The sequence below is a fragment of the Cryptomeria japonica genome, chromosome 10 (genome assembly GCF_030272615.1).
Source record: "Cryptomeria japonica chromosome 10, Sugi_1.0, whole genome shotgun sequence".
Taxonomy (NCBI): Eukaryota; Viridiplantae; Streptophyta; class Pinopsida; order Cupressales; family Cupressaceae; genus Cryptomeria; species Cryptomeria japonica.
The window spans coordinates 674,669,656-674,690,921 of NC_081414.1; the positions used below are offsets into that span (position 1 = coordinate 674,669,656).

At 35.7% G+C, this 21,266-nt stretch overlaps 1 protein-coding gene across 1 annotated transcript in view; it reads right to left on the reverse strand.

Annotated features, from left to right (window-relative positions):
* Positions 1 to 4,009: 4,009 nt before the first annotated feature.
* The window catches only part of LOC131077026 (uncharacterized), a 62,864-nt gene continuing 45,607 nt past the window's right edge, over positions 4,010 to 21,266 (reverse strand). Inside the window, exons 3-4 of the mRNA XM_058014386.2 lie at positions 18,679 to 18,781; positions 4,010 to 4,628 (exon numbers count right to left, since the gene is read on the reverse strand). Of these exons, the coding sequence (XP_057870369.1) occupies positions 4,383 to 4,628; positions 18,679 to 18,781 (349 nt within the window). The 3' untranslated portion in view covers positions 4,010 to 4,382. The remainder of the gene's footprint in view (positions 4,629 to 18,678; positions 18,782 to 21,266) is intronic.

Consider the following 21,266-nt stretch of genomic DNA (forward strand, 5'->3'; position numbering starts at 1 on the left):
TTTGGTGGATGGAAATGTGATGGAAGGAAACCAAGTATTCAAATTTCACCATTGATATTGTCCATTGATGTTGAAAAAGGAAATCTTTGAGAAGGTAAAGGAGGATTGCATTCAATTAAGGGAAATGGTCAAGGAAATTCAAGATACAATCCTCATTTATGTAGAGGTAACATTTGGACAAAAAGTGAATAATGATAAAGATATGAATGTGTGTGAATTGAAAGATAAAATGAAAAGTATCTTCTTTGAAGCCACAAGTTCGATTTTAGAAGATCACTTAGAGGATGTTGCTTCATTCATGATTTTCATGAATAGTGTTCAAGAACAAGGACTGGAGTGGGAAAATAAATTTGCCACATTTACAACTAGCTTGGCAATCATCAAGTACAAGGTGGAGGCCACACCAAGTCCACCAATGGAAGATCTTGACATCATCATATCCAAATTCATTGAATTTGCTATCAAAGAAAAGGATAATGTACACACACTCCTAGAAGATGTTTTGTTACGATCCTAGGTGGCATTGAATTTTCCTATTTGCTCTTGGTCATCACAAATTGTGCAAGAGAGGATACTTTATTTTTCATTGGTCAATATTTAATAAAAGTTAGTTGATTGGGTGGTAGTTGTAACTAGCTCCACTTAGGGTTTCTCTGAATTATCTTGGTCTTTGATTTAGATTATTAATTATTTATGAATGGGGATTATTGAAAAGGCATGACTAGTGAAGCCACCCTTCCTCCTATATTTAAGGAGGTTTCTCTCATCTCAGAGGTGTGTGAAATTGAAGATATGTAGTGAGTTGTCACTATGCACAAGAGGTATTATTGGCCATGTGTAAGTATTGGAGGAGTGTCCCAAAGTTCAAGTCTATTTTTTGATTGACTACATTTGTAAGTGTTTTAATAAAATGATGCTTTATGAGGGTTTTTTACCCAAAAGGGTTTTCCCCATGTATATCTAATTTCTTATTTAAGAAGAAATGCATCATATATTACATTAATTAAGAAAAATGATCACAAGGACCCTACTTTTTTTTAGAGCTAGCATTTGGGTTTGCACTTAAGAGGTAAAGACTTTGATATTTTTTTTTTAAAGAAAAATTTCTTTTGAGAAGAATAGACAAATATTTTTAAAAAATATTTCTTTATCAATTTTGGAAATGTTGAATATGGAAAATTTATCCGCATCTTGTATCATGTAGAAGAAATTGGTACTCACTTATGATATATGTTAAAAAATTCTAACAAGATGTTATTTCTATGATGCATCATTAAACTCATTTCTGAGACAATGTTTCAATCATTAAATCAAGTGTTAGAAGTGGTTTAAGCTTGGAAATACAAAAAAAATATAATATGTAAGAGGAGTGGACCCCAATTCGACCCATGTATTAAAATTTAGAAATATATATATATATATATATATATATATATATATATATATATATATATATATATATATGCTTCATTAAATATTAAGTGTGAACAAATTATTAGCGTGAGACTAACAATGATGAGGTTCAAAGGTTTGAATATTAAATTCTATATAATTTCACCAAGAACTTCATTATTGTACAAAAGAAGCTAAACAGTTATCTATGAGTAACAAGATTTTAGTCATTCTCTATAACTTGTTTTGAATCTATTAGATTTATGTAAATGAGCTATTTTGATACTCAAACAAGTTTGTTCTCGTTTGTATGTTTCTAGGGTAATTTTTTTTAGTAAAGCGCATGTATATTATTTGGATGTTTATTTCTATCATGCATAGTTAATACACAATTAAACTCAATTCTAAGACAATGTTCAATCATTAAATCAAGAATATAAATTTAGTAAATGAAAAACTAGTTATAAAAAGATGTATAAGAATTACATTTCAAATGAAATTTTGGCAAATCAGTAAAATAGCAAAATTGCAAATAGTAAAGAGTAAAATTTTAAAAACTTCAATATTAAATAAAATTTGAAAAATGAAAGTGTCAAATTGGAGATTTCTATTATATTTAAAATATCATAAAGATGACTACAGTGAGTAGCATGATATCAAAATAAATACAAAACGTCAAAATGTATTGAAGGGAAGCCCCTAATCATCCCTAAACTCCTCGTCACTAGAACTGATGGACTCCTCATGATCAAACTCCGCCAAACTAACACCAACCAATCCTGCATCTAAAGTCGTAGCATCCTCTTAAATTTGTGATAGCTCCTATGAGAGTGGATGAAGCTATACATAAACCAAATCCTCTCAGCAGTTGAAGAACTAGAAACTTGAGATAGCAATCAAATTGCTAGAGTAGGAGTCAAAGATTTTTGGTCCATGGCAGTTCCACCACAAAATTGGGTTCTCTTGTGCCATTGTTGCCATATCCATCTCGGTTGCCTCAAAATAACCCCCAAGAGTGGCAAATTGGTCCACTAAGTGTGAATCCTGCTAGCATCTATTGGATCAAACAACTTCTCAATGGCACTAAATAACCCTACCTCACCTCAATGTCCTATATCGATGTAACTCTACTAAGCATATTCTTGTACCACTTAGGATTTAATGTATAGACAACCATGTTGAAGGGAGTGTTGAACTTCTCCCACCTCCGATGAATGATTGGTTGAATATGGTCATTGTACAATGTAAATGTTGGGTCCTCTTCGTGCACAACCCTCATCCAGTCAAACATAGAATCAATACACTCATACACCTCTCCAAGGTTAGATGCATCTGTATCCCCATATATGATGAACTAGAAAACTAGAGCAATGATGGAGACTATATATTTTGCACCACTCCAAAACATATTACTCTTCATTGTATTCTTCGCCGTGTCTTGGACTTGACCCACTAGTTCCAATATGTTATCATAACCATGAGTTGCAATGACTCTTGCAACTTAATCAATATATATATATATATATATAGAGAGAGAGAGAGAGAGAGAGAGAGAGAGAGAGAGAGAGAGAGAGAGAGAGTCTTGAACATGACTACTAGATTCATATCAATGTTCAATTTTCATTTTGTCATCAAGATTCAATATCAAAATAGAGTTTGAAAATGAAATTTACAAAAGAAAAACAAAAAAAATTTGAAAAAACAATCATAGAAACCTACCTCGTGCTTGAGAAATCCCTCCAAATTGATGTAGAATCCTCCTCTTCTTACTCCTCACCCCTCTTACACTTTGCAACACCTCAATCTCACTCCACTCGCTCTTTTCTCTCTTCACTTAGCTGTTGAAAAACTTGGAAAATCAAATGTGAGGAAAAAATGAGGATTTGGTAGTGTTCTGTAAACCTTAGATGGCATGGAGGGGGCCATCTAAAAATTGGTACTGGAAAATATTTTTTCCCCAAAAAATCACATTTAAATAAATAAAAAAATTAAAATTGTTTTTTCGAACGCCCTAGGCCAAGAAATGTGTGGACGGCATCCTTCAAACTGGCAGCAGTGGGGGTACAGCGAGCACATCCCTGTCCTAGAAACAGGGATTTTGGGGGGGGCAAACCATCCCCGTGGACCACTGACCTTTCTTGACTTTACCTTGCCATAGATTATAATATGCAGAATTATCACAAAGTGAATGTAGTTAAATTTCTAAACAATGACCATGAGAAAAACCTGTTTACTTTTAAAGTTATCTAGGCACTAACTGCATTAAATTTGAACGCTATACAGATCTGCCATTTTAATAAAATAGAAACCTGGGTATAAACAACAGTGATAAGAAAGGCTGATACAGAAGCAACCATCAAAAGGTATGACTATTTTAAGCATTAATTTACCATTCTTAAAAATACTACAGTTGGAAATTCAAAATGGTTTCTTTTTGCAAGCATATAGCAGTTACTTGTTATGCCTCAATTATTTAGTAAAATTCTGTCTAATGCAGTAGTCCATCTTTTATTCATGTGCCTGTCAAGAATGTAGGCCTTGGCAGCATTTGAGTGCTATGTACTGATCTCACTTAGATCAAAATCATCACAAAATAGTGAAAGCTATGGAAGCATGATTGACAAAAATGATCCGACTCCTAGGTCTCCTTGGAACAAGCACACCAAGTTACACTAGAGCATTAATGTAATAATAAAAAAAAAATGCACTGAAGGAACAATCATAGTAGTTATTTGTTATCCTCAACAATTTGTTATTTTTCTATCTAATGCAATACTCCATTTTTTATTCATGCCCCTGTCAAGAATCTAAGCCTTGACAACGTCTGACTGATTTATAATGATCGTTTGGATCACAATCATCATCACAAAAATCACGAAAGCTACGTAACCAAATTTGACAAAATTGGTCAGACTTTAAGACTCCTAGGAACAAGTAAACCAAGTTACACTAAACATCAGTGCAATAACAAACAAATTTATGCACTTAGATTATCTTCTTCTCATTTTCTCTCTTTGCTCCATATTCGCTTGCATTTGTTGTTTCATCTTGTCCACAAGATTCAAAATATCTGGGCTGTTAAAGCGTTCGTGTATGTATTTCTTTTCCTCAGCTTGAATCTCCTTAATTGCACTTGGATACGGGTTTGGAGGGGGTTTCTTTCCTTCAAGCCGAGCAATTTCCTTCAGCCTGACATACGCCTGACGTTTTGCTTGCTTGTCAGCTTTATATTCCATCTGCAAAGAGTACACAGATACAGCAACGTTCAGCATATAAATATACAGTGGGAAGCAAATCTGTAGCACACAAAAATCTGAACTTTGTACACATATTAACACTGGATAAATCATAAGCCCAGAGGACTTGGATACTTCGACTTTTTAAATTACTACTCAAAAGCTCCTTTTACCATACCAGCTGATTTTTTCCATCCAATCTTATAGACTAATCCTCAGGGTTAAATATATTTACCTTCAGGTAATACACAGTTTAACCCTAAGAAGGCATGATATTTACAATAATTAACTACAAGTGCTGTCTTCAGCATAGTTCAAAAACTCAGACTTCGCAAAAACTTTGCATATTAAAAATATAGATAAACTAATGAAAATCAAAATTGCATGGACACAGATATGGATACAACGGATAAGGTATCAGATACAGATACTACCATTTTTTAAGACCCCCAAATATGGATACGGCTGGATATGATTATCATAAAAAACACACACACATATATTTAACACAATTTTCTAAGTTATTAGAGGAGATTTTCTTTACTTCAAAAGAAATACACACACATAATAGCTACATAAATAATTATAAGTTGATTTAACAATTTACAATATGCAAAAATAGTAGAGTTGCATTGGAAGATAACCAAAAAAAGGGGTCACTAAAAGAGAAAAACATTTCATTTATCTTTCTCATTTGGTGTAGGTTTTGTTTATACCACGTTTTAAATAATGCATGAAGTTAGTTCTTTTCTAAATTAAATTTAGGAAGATTGACATCAAATTTTTAAAAAATCAAATCACACAGTATCCGGCATGGTTGCAAAATCAGGGTTTTCTGGGCATGCGTGGGTACAGTATCTAACATGTATCCGAGCCATATCAGATATGTATCCGTTTCGGATACAGGGATATGTGCGCCTAGGGAGGGACAAAGGAGTATCTGGCTACTTGGATGAAAATAAGTATAATGTGCAAAATACTGTTGAAAAGTATAAGAAAATTTTGATTTTTGAATAGCTACGAAAGTTGTTCAAATCCAAAACAACAAAAAAACATTTGAAAACAAAAAAAAAATCCTTTTTGCTAGCTGGAGAGTTTCTAGAGAGACCCAGCAAAACCTCTACAAAGAAATCAGCTCAGCAGGTAAAATTTGGCAAATAACTTACCAGGCTCTTTTGGCCCATGAGTATTCAAAATTCTGCAAGTAAATTGGAGATTTTTAAAACTAACTTGTCACAATCTACATTGATCTCAACCAAAACAGAAACACATCTCTCCAAGGTTCTTTAAAGGAGAGACGAAGAAGTGGGATATTAAGCTAGAGCGTATTGACTTGGATGCTTCCACTACCCACTTTGTTGCACTTGATGTTGATGGTGACTATGAGCCACCTAGTGAGCATGAGAGTGCTAGTGCTAAAGCTAGTGTTTGTGCCAGTGCCACTGGCACTATTTGTGATTCTTTTGATTTACCACAACATAGATCATCTAATATGGATAAAGATGATGATATTGTAATGCCCCGTTAGGAACCCTAAAGGAAAACATCATAATCTATGCAACTAAGGGTGAAATAATATTTATATATATATATTTTTTAAGTGCATGAATTAAACCTTAGAACATCTAATAACATAGCGGAAGTCTAACACCTGAATTTCCTAAGGGTTACCAACGAATATTACTTTGTAAATTAAATATTTAAGATAAAATTTCCACAATGAAAGAATTCAAAATACTTCAAGCAATCATATATTATATACAAAAGAATTAAGAAATTGAAATAGCATACATTACAACGTTTCTTTGCTTTCAATATTCGAAAATACATGTTTTCAAAAAAGAAAATTACATCATGAGCTAAAATGTTACAAAATGAAAGTTACATAAAGTTTTTTTTCAAAACCTCTAGTTTTCAACTAAATAATGGTTAGGAACAAGAGCTGGTACATGAATCACGAACCAAGAACATCAGCGAAGTCCTTCCTCGCCTGAAGATACGTACCAGAACATCCGATGGGAAGTGACACTACCACCCGACCATGTGATTCCGAAAGGGAACCACCCCACCGTGCTGGAGATAGTAGATGACCCTCAAGCAAGCAAAATGAAACAAGAACGAAAGGACTACAAGACTCCACTTAAAATCATGTGACCCAACTCACAAAACACTAGTGACTCTAAGGAGAAAGTGTCATCGCATGTCTTACGGTGGATACCATGGTACAGCCTCCATAGGTCCCGGCCCCCATCCTGGGTTATCCTAGTAACCTCTCCCGAACCTCCGATTCCAACTAAGACTCATGCGGACCTTACCAATCCTCTCACGAAGACAAGGTGGTAAGTTTGCCATTCCAGGCCTTCTCGCTACATTATGAGTCCTGTACTAGCACTCACCTATGTGCGAGGCACATTGTTTTATTTAACTTTTATTCTACCCTTCCCTAGTCATTTATTAGATTTTCACTTTCTTAACCAACTTCCAACGGGTTATCCTGTCACCACTTTGGGCACGGCCCCCGCTCGAAAGCCACTCTCTCTCTTAGGACACTACGGTTTAGTTTTATCTACAGAACTCTATGGCGACATAGACAGCCATACCCAATTTTGACCTACCTCGGATGAAAGATACAAAATTACTAACCTAAGGTTGACCATTACGAACAACTCACAGTGGCTCATTTCCTTAAGGTTATACATCTAAATGACTGGCCAAAACACAGTACACAAGACATAGTGACAACATGACTTAATGTACTTAGTTGCGACCACCATATAAACAAGGTAATCTTTGTCAAGTTATTTCAATTTCAATTAAAGAACAAGTTATGAACTATGTATGCTATATATGGATATGAGGAATTATGTCAATGTCTAATAATTCTGATTTTTATCTGCAGGTCTGAAGGAGAGAGATCATTTAATATTTTCTATGTCTTCTCCAAATGAATTCAATTAGCATATATATCATTTAGGCAACCGGTCAATTGGTGTATTGACCGGTCATGCCTTTTAGGCATGACCGATCAATGCACCCATTGATCGGTGCCTTTACATTTATACCATTAACACAATGCTGATTATCGGTTCAAAAAACCCCCGATAGCATATTGTAATATCATAATATAATGACTGATCTATTTAATGAATCGTTTCAGATAAACATCGATGATTCAAAGTGCACGATGAATATAATCCAACCGGTGCATTTGTTAACCAATGTTTAATGCCAAATGAAGCGGTGTATTCATTAAACCCGATAACAAATATGCTCAATATAATTAAGCCCGATAACAGATGTGAATCGGTGCCAATGTTTATGCATCCGATAGCAAGTATGTATCGACTAATTTAACCCGATAACTTAATGATAAGCAATGTTTGTACAATCCGATAATCATATGTAATATAAATCAGACATGAAGCATGTAGATGAATAACAGAACAGGAAGGTTAGGAAGATCTTATCTTGCATAAGCTACCATGCATTAACACTCCCTCTTAGCTTTGGAAGATAGATAAGGCAACCTGCATCACATTTCCTTTTCATAACTAAGATAATGTCAGTCAGCAAAAATCATTTATACATGAGAAGTACCATCAAGACATATGATACAAAATAGAAGAACATCACTTGAGCATGTGACATAAAGTATTATTTTAACATGTGATAAAAGTAAGAGAATCATCACCTGATCATGTGAGAAATCACCAAAACATGTGATCTGTAAGATTCATCAAGATATCACCTAACACATGATATCAGTATTGCCTAACACGCAATACTTAAGGATAAGTCTATGAGAAAGGTTAGTTTCTCATCATATCCAAGTTGTGATAAGTGCAATAACATTTATAAATGTTTATCACAACATAGTCATGGCACATCCATGACTTACCAGAGATCCAACATGATCAATGGTTGAGATATCACCTACACGTGATATCAGTGTTGCCTAACATGCAACACAAGGATAACCATATGAGAAGTGCTAAGTTCTCATCATATCCAAGTTGTGATAATGCAATAACATTTGTACAAATGTTGTATCACAACATAGTCATGGTACATCCATGACTTACCAATGATCCAACATGATTACTGGTTTGACTATCATAAGATCGTCACCTTATGATGTCTACATACAAGTGTTTAGTATCTGAGAGATCGTCACCTCTTAGATATGAACACAGGTGGCAAGAAGCCAAGAGATAGTCCAAACATGACAAAGAAGTTTACACCTTAAACATCTTAAATATATGTAAGTATAGATTACAAAGCAGATTATCTTTCTATCATACCTAAACCCTTTTTGAAGTGATCAACCTTCACTTGGAAAGTGGTTTGGTCAGAATATCTGCAGTCTGATCTCCTGTACACACATATTCTAACTTTATCACATTCCTGTCAACCATATCTCGTACATAGTGATATGGAATCTCAATATGTTTGGACCTGTCATGAAATACTGGATTTACAGAAAATTTTATACAGCTTTGATTATCACACTGAATGACTGTAGGTTTCATAGGTTCTCCAAATAATCCCACGAGCAATTTCCTTAGCCATACTGCTTCTCGGGCAGCCATTGAAGCTGCAATATATTCAGCCTCTGTGGAACTCTGAGCTACTGAAGATTGTTTTCTGCTGATCCAGGATATCATGGCTGACCCTAAACTGAAGCAGCACCCTGAAGTGCTCTTTCTGTCAGTCACACTGCCAGCCCAATCTGAATCTGTAAATCCATGTAGATCTATGTCAACCTTTTCATATTTGAGACCAAGCTTTAGGGTACCTTGTAGATATCTCATTATATGTTTTACTGCAACCAGGTGTATCTCCTTAGGTTCACACATGAACTGACTTAAGGCATTAACAGCATAGCAGATATCTGGCCTTGTATTTACTAGATACATCAGGGACCCAATCATCTGCCTGTATTGAGTGGGGTCAGTAGGTCTTGATTCTGTTGCTGCTTCTTTAAGTTTATGGAAGTTGGTTTCCATAGGAGAGGTCATGGGTCTGCAGTTTAGCATTCCAAATCTTGTCAATATGTCCAAGGTGTACTTCCCTTGGTTCAGTACAATATTATCAGAATTCTGCCATACTTCCAATCCTAGGAAGTAATGAAGAAGCCCCAAGTCTTTCATATCAAATTCTGTGAATAGATCTTTCTTGCATTGATCTATTAGGTGATCATCTCCTGTAATTAATAAGTCATCAACATATAAAATTAATATTAACATATCACTTTTATTTCTTTTGAGGTAGAGATTAGGATCTGCATCATTCTTAGAGAAACCCAACTTTGAGAGATAGGTGTCAATTCTTTCATACCAAACTCTGGGAGCCTGTTTGAGCCCATAAAGAGCTTTCTTGAGTCTACACACATGAGACTTCGCATCATGAATTTCAAACCCTTCAGGTTGCTCTAAGTAGACTTCTTCCACGATCTTGCCATTTAGGAATGCTGTCTTAACATCCATCTGATGTACCTTCCACCCCTTTGCTGCTGCAATGGCTAGGACAGCTCTTACTGATGTGTACCTGGCAACAGGTGCAAATGTTTCTTCGTAATCTATTCCTTCCTTCTGTGAGAACCCTCTAGCTACAAATCTGGCCTTGTGTTTTTCAATACTGCCATCTGCAGCATGCTTGATTTTAAACAACCATTTAGAAGACACGACAGACTTCTTGGTTGGCCTAGGAACAATCTCCCAAACATCATTCTTCATAATGGACTGATATTCTTCAGTCATGGCATCTATCCATACTTGATGTTTGAGTGCATCTGAAACATTGTTAGGTTCAGCTTTAGAGAGATCATTCATAAGTGCAACATAGTTGATGAATTTATTAGGCCTCTTGCTTTCCCTGAAGGTTCCTGAAGGAGCAGCGAACTTCTGAGCTTCTGCTATAGTTTTGGTGGCCCATAGTGGTCTTTTCTTGCGATTATCTATAGGTGGGTCTTGTGTTTCACTTATAGTTTCCTCAAGATACTCCCTCTGAAGCTCAGGAGTAGGTTCTTCTTCTAGGTTAGGAGTAGGATTATGAATTTCAGGTTCTATTGTATTTTGGGCCCTTTTGAAGGCTAAGTCTTCTTCGAAGATTACATCCCTACTGAGTTCAATATTTCTCTGCCCTTGTACATAGATTCTGTAGGCTTTAGAAGTTTCACTGTATCCTACAAGTATTTCCCTTTTTCCAGAGGGTTTTAGTTTTAGTCTTTTCTCTTTAGGTACATGAATATAGACCGGACACCCAAATATCCTAAGATGGCTGATATCTGGTTTTGTCTTGGTAAAGACTTCCTCGGGAGTTTTATCTTCAAGGTGTGAATGAGGACATCTATTTTGTATGTACACAGCAGTGTTAGTTGCTTTTGCCCAAAGGTTCAAGTTTAGATTTTGATCTAGTATCATGGCTTTGGCAGCTTCTACTATGGTCCTATTTTTCCTTTCAGCTACTCCATTTTGTTGTGGATTATAAGGTATTGTCAACTCCCTCTTAATCCCAGAATTTCTACAAAAGTCTTTAAATAGTTCTGATGTGTATTCCCCCCCATTGTCAGTTCTTAAGGTTTTAATTTTGTTTTCAGAGAGATTTTCTGTTAATGTTTTAAACTTTTTGAACCTACTTAGGATCTCTTCTGATTCTTTACATTTCAGAAAGTAGATCCACGTCTTCCTAGAGTAGTCATCAACAAAAATTACATAGTACAAAAATCCCCCTAGCGAGGGTACGGACATAGGTCCACATACATCAGAATGAATTAACTCCAAAACTTTGCTAGTTTTCCTAGTACTATTCTGAAATGCATTTTTGGTATTTTTACCTAAGGCACACCCTTTGCATGCCTCTGAATGATATTGCTTCAACTTAGGTAGACCTGTGACAAGGTTTCCCATGGTTGACAAAGCTCTATAATTCAGATGGCCTAATCTCCTGTGCCATACTTCATTTGCATTAGTTGCTTCATGGATCAATGCTAGATTGGGCTCTGTACATAGCTCATACAAATAGCCTTGTCTTCGACCAATGACCTTAGCGTCTTTGATGGAGGATCTCTTTGGCCAAGCCAACACCTTGTTTTCCATGAAGGTCACTCTGTATCTTTGATCTTCTAGTGCTGATATGGAGATTAGATTTCTTTTGATGCCTGGAACATATAGTACTTCTTCAAGTCGTAGTGACATGCCTGACTTCAGTTTGATGGTGCAGGTTCCAATTCCTCTAACTGGATGTGAAGAATCGTCTCCGATGGTTACTTCCTCATCATCTTTCTCTATCATGGGGTCTAGTATTTCTCTAAAGCCGGTGATGTGTCTGGATGAACCACTGTCGATCACCCATGAGTTAGATTTGTTTGAAGTATGGCTTGTAAGTGCTGAGTAGAAGACATAGTTCTCGGAGTCATTTTCTTTTCTAGATTTCTTCACTTTTGCAAATGTGGCTTGCTTCCCTTTCTCCGGACAGTTTGCAACATAGTGTCCGAATTTGTCACACCTATAACATTGAACATGTGATAGGTCTTTCTTAGAAGTGTTCTTGCCTTGTTTAGCTTTTCTTTTCCTGAATTGCTTCTTTTTGTACTTTTTATTGATGTTTGTATTTAGGACTTGCAAGTCTTCATCTATATTCTTTTCTTTTATTCCTACCTTGTTCAATCGGGATTCTTCTTGTAGACAGTCATCTCTTAGTCTTTCAAACTTAGGATATTTGGACCTTGCACTGATGCCTTGGACGAATGTGCTCCATCCACTAGGCAACCCATCTAAAGCAATGAGTGTTAGTTCTTTGCCTCGGATCTCGTAGTCCAGAGTTGCAAGTTCATCTTTTAGAACTGATATCCGCATGAAGTAGGCGTTGATTGTCTCCCCTTTGTTCATGGTGATATGATTTATTTCTCGTTTTAGTGCTAGAGTACGACTTGCATTTGATATCTCAAATGTCTTTTCAAGTGCCTTGAACATTTTATAAGCCGTCTCCTGCTTTCTAATGATGGGCATTATATTATTTCTTACCCCATCCACTATTATTTTAATAGCCTTATCATTTCCCTCGATCCATGTGGATTTCTCGGTTTCATCTTCTGGTTGTGCACTTTCAGTTTGGACATATGAATCAACTTTGTTTTCTCTTAAAATCATTTTGATTCTAAACTTCCAAGCTGAAAAATCTTCGCTACCTCGGAGTCTATCTTCGAATCTGATAGCGTTGGCCATTATGGAAATGTGATGTAGTTTGTAACTTAGTCCTTGAATTTTATCAAAATTGAATAGCCTAAGGTTCGATTACCTTGGCTCTGATACCATGTAAAGTTATTTCAATTTCAATTAAAGAACAAGTTATGAACTATGTATGCTATATATGGATATGAGGAATTATGTCAATGTCTAATAATTCTGATTTTTATCTGCAAGTCTGAAGGAGAGAGATCATTTAATATTTTCTCTGTCTTCTCCAAATGAATTCAATTGGCATATATATCATTTAGGCAACCGGTCAATTGGTGTATTGACCGGTCATGCCTTTTAGGCATGACCGATCAATGCACCCATTGATCGGTGCCTTTACATTTATACCATTAACACAATGCTGATTATCGGTTCAAAAAACCCCCGATAGCATATTGTAATATCATAATATAATGACTGATCTATTTAATGAATCGTTTCAGATAAACATCGATGATTCAAAGTGCACGATGAATATAATCCAACCGGTGCATTTGTTAACCAATGTTTAATGCCAAATGAAGCGGTGTATTCATTAAACCCGATAACAAATATGCTCGATATAATTAAGCCCGATAACAGATGTGAATCGGTGCCAATGTTTATGCATCCGATAGCAAGTATGTATCGGCTAATTTAACCCGATAACTTAATGATAAGCAATGTTTGTACAATCCGATAATCATATGTAATATAAATCAAACATGAAGCATGTAGATGAATAACAGAACAGGAAGGTTAGGAAGATCTTATCTTGCATAAGCTACCATGCATTAACAATCTTACGTACCAACACCTATCACAAATTTAACTTGCAATACGAATATACGTTGTCAAGACACGAAGAACAATATGGTCGGTATAACACAGAATTTTACACTTATTAACATGTTTAAGAGTTTAATTATTCTTGTTAACTACTATAGGTACACCACCTTAATAATTTCCATTTATACCATAGACTAAGATTAAAATAGATATATTTATTTCATTAAGGGAGTCTTACAAGAAGACATAATACATTTCTCCATAGAATAATGTCTTTATTTTTTTTTTTTACACTAGAGTGTTACATCATTCTTCCGGAAAAAACGGAGAAGTGCACTCGTCAGACTCTACATGATCTAAAGGAGTATATCCTTCAGATTTGCTTTCACTCAGGGGAAAGTACCCCACAGACTCATTATCACTTAAGGGGGTATACCCCTCCGACGAGTCAGAACTTATAACTATCGGCTTTTCTGGCGAGCACTCTAGTTTGGATTCTTTCCCTTTTCCAACAGTAACTTCTTTAGTTGGACTCTGAGTAGGACCTTTTTCTATCTCTTTGCTCTCTTCAGGAGTTGGGTTCTCTTCAGGAGCTGGGTTGACAGGGGTCAAAGAATCTTTCTTGACTTTCAAGTAGTGAGCATAACCTGCTACGGATTTGCGAGCTATCTGTTTCACTCGTACCATCTCTGTAACGTTTCAATAGTAAACTATTACTTCCCAGACTCTCCTAGAGCTACGTCTAATAAATCTTAATAACTAGGTTTTGAACGCAACCATACATTTCTTCCATATAATAACAAGTGTGCAATTTGAACTTAATCACTATTCCACTTCTATAGTCATAACGTAATCACAACTTCTATTATATAATTTTATTTAACAATCCCTAACGATAAATAAAACATAACCATAACTATTTCATAAGCAAGACAATACATATGACATATAACAGAGATTGTAAATATTAATGATCATAAACTAAGAAATTCCTGACCTATTTGAAATGTTGATCAATATGCAAGACCTTAACGCCCTTTCGCCGATAAATGTGTCTTGCTTGCGATCCTTTTCACCAATACTTTCCAACTCTATCAAAAAAAACAACAACTCTCTTGATACTATCAAAACAATATCCTCTTAAAAAAAACAACTCTCTAACTCTATTCTTTTTTCTACAATCCACCGTCCTTCCTTGGATGCCAAAAATGACTTGTCTCCTTTCCTCTCTACTCCCACCCCTATTTATACTAAAAATCACCCACCGCTTCTCCTAAATCTGGGGCTTAGTAATAGTTATTAACTAAAAGTCTTTTACCTCCAACTCTTCTTGTTCCTCCACGTAAGAAGTCCATCTCCAGTTAACTACAGTCTTTGCGCTTCTTGATCGTGGTTATAACAATTATCGGCTGGGTGGAGAGATCGGTTCATTACATCAAACACTTATGTGTTTGCAATCAGCGAATTGTGTGTTTAATCTGCCAGGTCTTGAGTCAACTAAGGTTTATGTTTCAGTCTTCACCTTACGTGCCAGTCTATTCCCCTCCTCAATCGGCCAATCTGCAGTTAGATGCCATGAACTGCAGCTCGTGGAAGAGTTTGGACGTGGAGAAGTAGTTGATATCACCCATCGGATTATTGTGTTTTGGCACGTAAGGTGAAGACTGAAACATAAACCTTAGTTGACTCAAGACCTGGCAGATTAAACACACAATTCGCTGATTGCAAACACATAAGTGTTTGATGTAATGAACCGATCTCTCCACCCAGCCGATAATTGTTATAACCACGATCAAGGAGCGCAAAGACTATAGTTAACTGGAGATGGACTCCTTACGTGGAGGAACAAGAAGAGTTGGAGGTAAAAGACTTTTAGTTAATAACTATTACCAAGCCCCAGATTTGGGAGAAGCGGTGGGTGATTTTTAGTATAAATAGGGGTGGGAGTAGAGAGGAAAGGAGACAAGTCATTTTTGGCATCCAAGGAAGGACGGTGGATTGTAGAAAGAAGAATAGAGTTAGAGAGTTGTTTTTTTTAAGAGGATATTGTTTTGATAGTATCAAGAGAGCTGTTTTTTTTGATAGAGTTGGAAAGTATTGGTGAAAAGGATCGCAAGCAAGGCGCATTTATCGGCGAAAGGGCGTTAAGGTCTTGCATATTGATCAACATTTCAAATAGGTCAGGAATTTTTTAGTTTACGATCATTAATATTTACAATCTCTGTTATATGTCATGTTTATTGTCTTGCTTATGAAATAGTTATGGTTATGTTTTATTTATCGTTAGGGATTGTTAAATAAAATCATATAATAGAAGTTGTGATTATGTTATGACTATAGAAGTGGAATAGTGATTAAGTTCAAATTGCACACTTGTTATTATATGAAAGAAATGTATGGTTGCGTTCAAAACCTAGTTATTAAGATTTATTAGACGTAGCTCTAGGAGAGTCTGGGAAGTAATAGTTTACTATTGAAACGTTACAGAGATGGTACGAGTGAAACAGACAGCTCGCAAATCCGTAGCAGGTTATGCTCACTACTTGAAAGTCAAGAAAGATTCTTTGACACCTGTCAACCCAGCTCCTGAAGAGAGCAAAGAGATAGAAAAAGGTCCTACTCAGAGTCCAACTAAAGAAGTTACTGTTGGAAAAGGGAAAGAACCCAAACTAGAGTGCTCGCCAGAAAAGCCGATGGTTATAAGTTCTGACTCGTCGGAGGGGTATACCCCCTTAAGTGATAATGAGTCTATGGGGTACTTTCCCCTGAGTGAAAGCAAATCTGAAGGATATACTCCTTTAGATCATGTAGAGTCTGACAAGTGCACTTCTCCGTTTTTTCCAGAAGAATGATGTAACACTAGTGTAAAAAAAATAAAAAAAATAAAAATAAAGACATTATTCTATGGAGAAATGTATTATGTCTTCTCGTAAGACTCCCTTAATGAAATAAATATATCTATTTTAATCTTAGTCTATGGTATAAATGGAAATTATTAAGGTGGTGTACCTATAGTAGTTAACAAGAGTAATTAAACTCTTAAACATGTTAATAAGTGTAAAATTTTGTGTTATACCAACCATATTGTTCTTCGTGTCTTGACAACGTATATTCGTATTGCAAGTTAATTTTGTGATAGGTGTTGGTACGTAAGATTACCTTGTTTATATGGTGGTCGCAACTAAGTACATTAAGTCATGTTGTCACTATGTCTTGTGTACTGTGTTTTGGCCAGTCATTTAGATGTATAACCTTAAGGAAATGAGCCACTGTGAGTTGTTCGTAATGGTCAACCTTAGGTTAGTAATTATGTATATTTCATCCGAGGTAGGTCAAAATTGGGTATGGCTGTCTATGTCGCCATAGAGTTTTGTAGATAAAACTAAACCGTAGTGTCCTAAGAGAGAGAGTGGCTTTCGAGCGGGGGCCGTGCCCAAAGTGGTGACAGGATAACCCGTTGGAAGTTGGTTAAGAAAGTGAAAATCTAATAAATGACTAGGGAAGGGTAGAATAAAAGTTAAATAAAACAATGTGCCTCGCACATAGGTGAGTGCTAGTACAGGACTCATAATGTAGCGAGAAGGCCTGGAATGGCAAACTTACCACCTTGTCTTCGTGAGAGGATTGGTAAGGTCCGCATGAGTCTTAGTTGGAATCGGAGGTTCGGGAGAGGTTACCAAGATAACCCAGGATGGGGGCCGGGACCTATGGAGGCTATACCATGGTATCCACCGTAAGACATGCGATGACACTTTCTCCTTAGAGTCACTAGTGTTTTGTGAGTTGGGTCACATGATTTTAAGTGGAGTCTTGTAGTCCTTTCGTTCTTGTTTCATTTTGCTTGCTTGAGGGTTATCTACTATCTCCAGCATGGTGGGGTGGTTCCCTTTCGGAATCACATGGTCGGGTGGTAGTGTCACTTCCCATCGGATGTTCTGGTACGTATCTTCAAGCGAGGAAGGACTTCGCTGATGTTCTTGGTTCGTGATTCATGTACCAACTCTTGTTCCTAACCATTATTCAGTTGAAAACTAGAGGTTTTGAAAAGAAACTTTATGTAACTTTCATTTTGTAACATTTTAGCTCATGATGTAATTTTCTTTTTTGAAAACATGTATTTTCGAATATTGAAAGCAAAGAAACATTGTAATGTATGCTATTTCAATTTCTTAATTCTTTTGTATATAATATATGATTGCTTGAAGTATTTTGAATTCTTTCATTGTGGAAATTTTATCTTAAATATTTAATTTACGAAGTAATATTCGTTGGTAACCCTTAGGAAATTCAGGTGTTAGACTTCCGCTATGTTATTAGATGTTCTAAGGTTTAATTCATGCACTTAAAAAAAATATATATATATATTATTTCACCCTTAGTTGCATAGATTATGATGTTTTCCTTTGGGGTTCCTGACGGGGCATTACAGATATTTTTTATGACTCACATCATATTTGATCAATGATGGCTGATTGTTGACACTCGACATTATTATTTTTTAACTTTAAAATATATCATGATATTCGAGTTTGACTAGATATTGTCTATTAATATGGTGGTGTATTTTGCACTTAATTACTGCTGCAAATATGTATATATTTCTGATTTTTATCAATTCTTGTATGGATGAACCCAAAACAAACCCAACCCCCAATAAATTTTGACCAAATCGGCCAACCCAACCATCAAACCTAAACCCGAACCAGTAACTTATATTCTTACAATAATATTATTCTCCAATTGCTGAACAGAAGCTATTTTCTGTTTGATCTTAGTCAAGCCCAGGGCAGTTATTTCCTAATATAGTCTTTTAAATAGGATTAAAGACAATTTTAAATCTCAGCAACAAGAATGAAAAAAAGTTAAAAAAATGAGAACATTGTTCATAGATTAATAACGATTCCTAAGGATTCAAGCTTGAGAAGAAATGGAAATGAAATTTTACAAGACAGTGATAATGGCCCAAATGAAAGTAAAAAGCAACTTTAGACAAAAAGAACTTTGTATAAACTATTTTAAAATAAAAGAATAACCAAATAGCTTACATCTGCAATGGCGGTTGCCTCTTCTTCAATAACTCCATCATTCATTAATTCCAATACACGCCAAGCAAATACACGTGCAGGAGGTGGATCATACCCATTGAACCTATAAAAAGAATTTAGATTATTAAGTGACATTGCCAACATTAACATCTTTTACAAGTCTTAGTGGTAATTACTCAACTCATTTCAAATGGATGGTAAAGAAGATCTAGTAAGACCACTTGTGGAACTGGCACTTCAGCACAGTAATCTAGAACATGATCCATGTTGAAAATATATATTCTTGTAATGTTCCCAATCCTTAAGGTGACAATTAATTAAATTGATTTTTATTAAGTTATCAAAAAATATATATATTCATGATTTAATATTAATTGATTTGTCTTCGGACATGTAGTGTCACAATTAAAACACTTTGTTGGTGAAGCGGCCACCAAGGTTCAAACCCCTACTGGACCATTGTGCTCACATGCCTTGTGTCTTCGCTGAGCCGTTGTGCTCGCGGGTTTGAACAAGTTAAGTGTGGGGATGAGGTCCCCCGGTTGTGGCCTCACCGGTTCATAGCTCCGGGTCAAAAGCATTTCATGTGGAGCCAGAGGGCGTGTCATGCCAGCGTCGCCGGTCACGTTAAAAAGTTTACCAGGCATTATTTTTTTTAAAAGAATTATTAATTATTTTAATTAAATAACAATAAAATAATATAATATTATTATAAGGTCAGTTTATTAAATAAAGTTCCCCAATTGGCCTAATCTTCTAGAAGTTTCCTAGAGGGCTTTATAACGAGGTCCTAGGGTTGTAGCGAAGGTAAGCTTATGGATTTGAAAAACGATTAATGATTTCTGGGGAGGAAAACTTTCAGGAGTTGATAGAAGGGTTGGACGAAAAGCTGACTCTTCTTGGAAGTGGATTCACGATGGAGTTAACAACTGGACAAATTTGCGAAGTCTCCATTGAAGACAAATTTGTAAGGATCAAAAGTTTATTTCAGAAATAAGATATTTGCATTCTTGATTGGGAAATGAGTTATTATATTCTGAATTTTATAAGTTCTGCAGCTTTAATATACTCATCTGAGATATATTTGGCATTGGTTCAATAGCCATCTGTCTGAGTTGGCACATATAATCTTTATTTACAATATTGCATTTCATGAGTTTAGGATATCATTATAAGTGGGGTGTGATCCTTATTTTTGTATCGGCATGAGAAAATATGGGGAAATATTGTAATATCAAGCCTATGGTCCAAAGTGAATATTTCATGCAGAACTTTGTTATCGGGAATAAATTTATTTATAGGGCTACAAAGGAGACATTTGCTAAAGTCTGATTATAACAGGTGTCATTTCCCGTGGGTTCCTGTGACTAGTGTGCATCCTAGTGTGGCTCCATAAACACCAAGTAGCAGCTCCATCATCAAGTTCGAGGGATCATCACAGGGATGAAATTATATAAGCCGTGGGACAATTTCTAACAGATATCAGGCACAAGGAAATTCAAGATTATTCTGGGGAATTGTTCAGACTCCAATAATCTTCTGTTCCAGTGTGAAAGTGTATCGTCAAATACAAAGTAAAATTTGCACCTTCAAATGCAAACCTTTTCTGTTCATTATCGCACCGAATAGATACCACATCTCTGGGCTGTTCAAAGACAAGCTCCGGTCAGAAAAACTCTATTTACAAGTCTAGACTCACAATCTTTCTCAGTTGATTGCATACTCAATTCTCAAGCAAGAGGTCAGGCAGATTTAATACATATTGTTCTGCTGGTGTATGTATTTTCTGAGTTACTGTTTATTAATGAACTGATAATTCCAAATCTAGTCTGCAGTTGCCCTAGAGAATTCTATTTCATTGATAAGAAAACTAAGTTCAATTACTGTTCTGTATTTTCATGATATCACTAACCATAACAACTGGCAAATCTGAAACTCAAAACATAGCAAGCATTGAGATATTATATGACCAGGAACAAAAGAAAATCAAAGAGGCAATTGGAAAATTATATTAGGGATATTTCAATTCTCCAGAAATAATGCAGGCAGATACAGAAAGGAATGGGCATGCAGAACCAATAGTCATACCCAAAAAATGACAGTGTGTTAATGAGTTCAAAGGAGATAAACTGATTTATCATCAGGGATAAGGATAGTTACAATCAACAGCCCAGAGGTATTTGTTGAGTGATGAAAGGATTCCCAAACTGCCACTTTTCCTTACAGCCACTGGCATGTACCAAGAAGTTTCACAAAACAAATTATTTCTCAAGTAGTTCGCAGGCCAAAGAGTAATAACCAAACCCAAGGTTGAGGAAACATAGTCATATTTAAATAACTCATTGGCCCTGGCCACAAACACAAAGCTGTCACATTGCATTTATGAGCTATACGACCTCAAAAGTACATGATGATCTTCCTCTGAAGATTTTTCAAACAATTAATTACTTCTTTATCATATTTTATTCAAGAGCCCCAAAATACCTTTATGCAGTCTTGAGGCATCAGTTCTTTTTATTCCCTATTCCTTCCAGAGGGATTCATGGAAACATGAATGCTATACATGTTCCAAACACACAAAATTATTT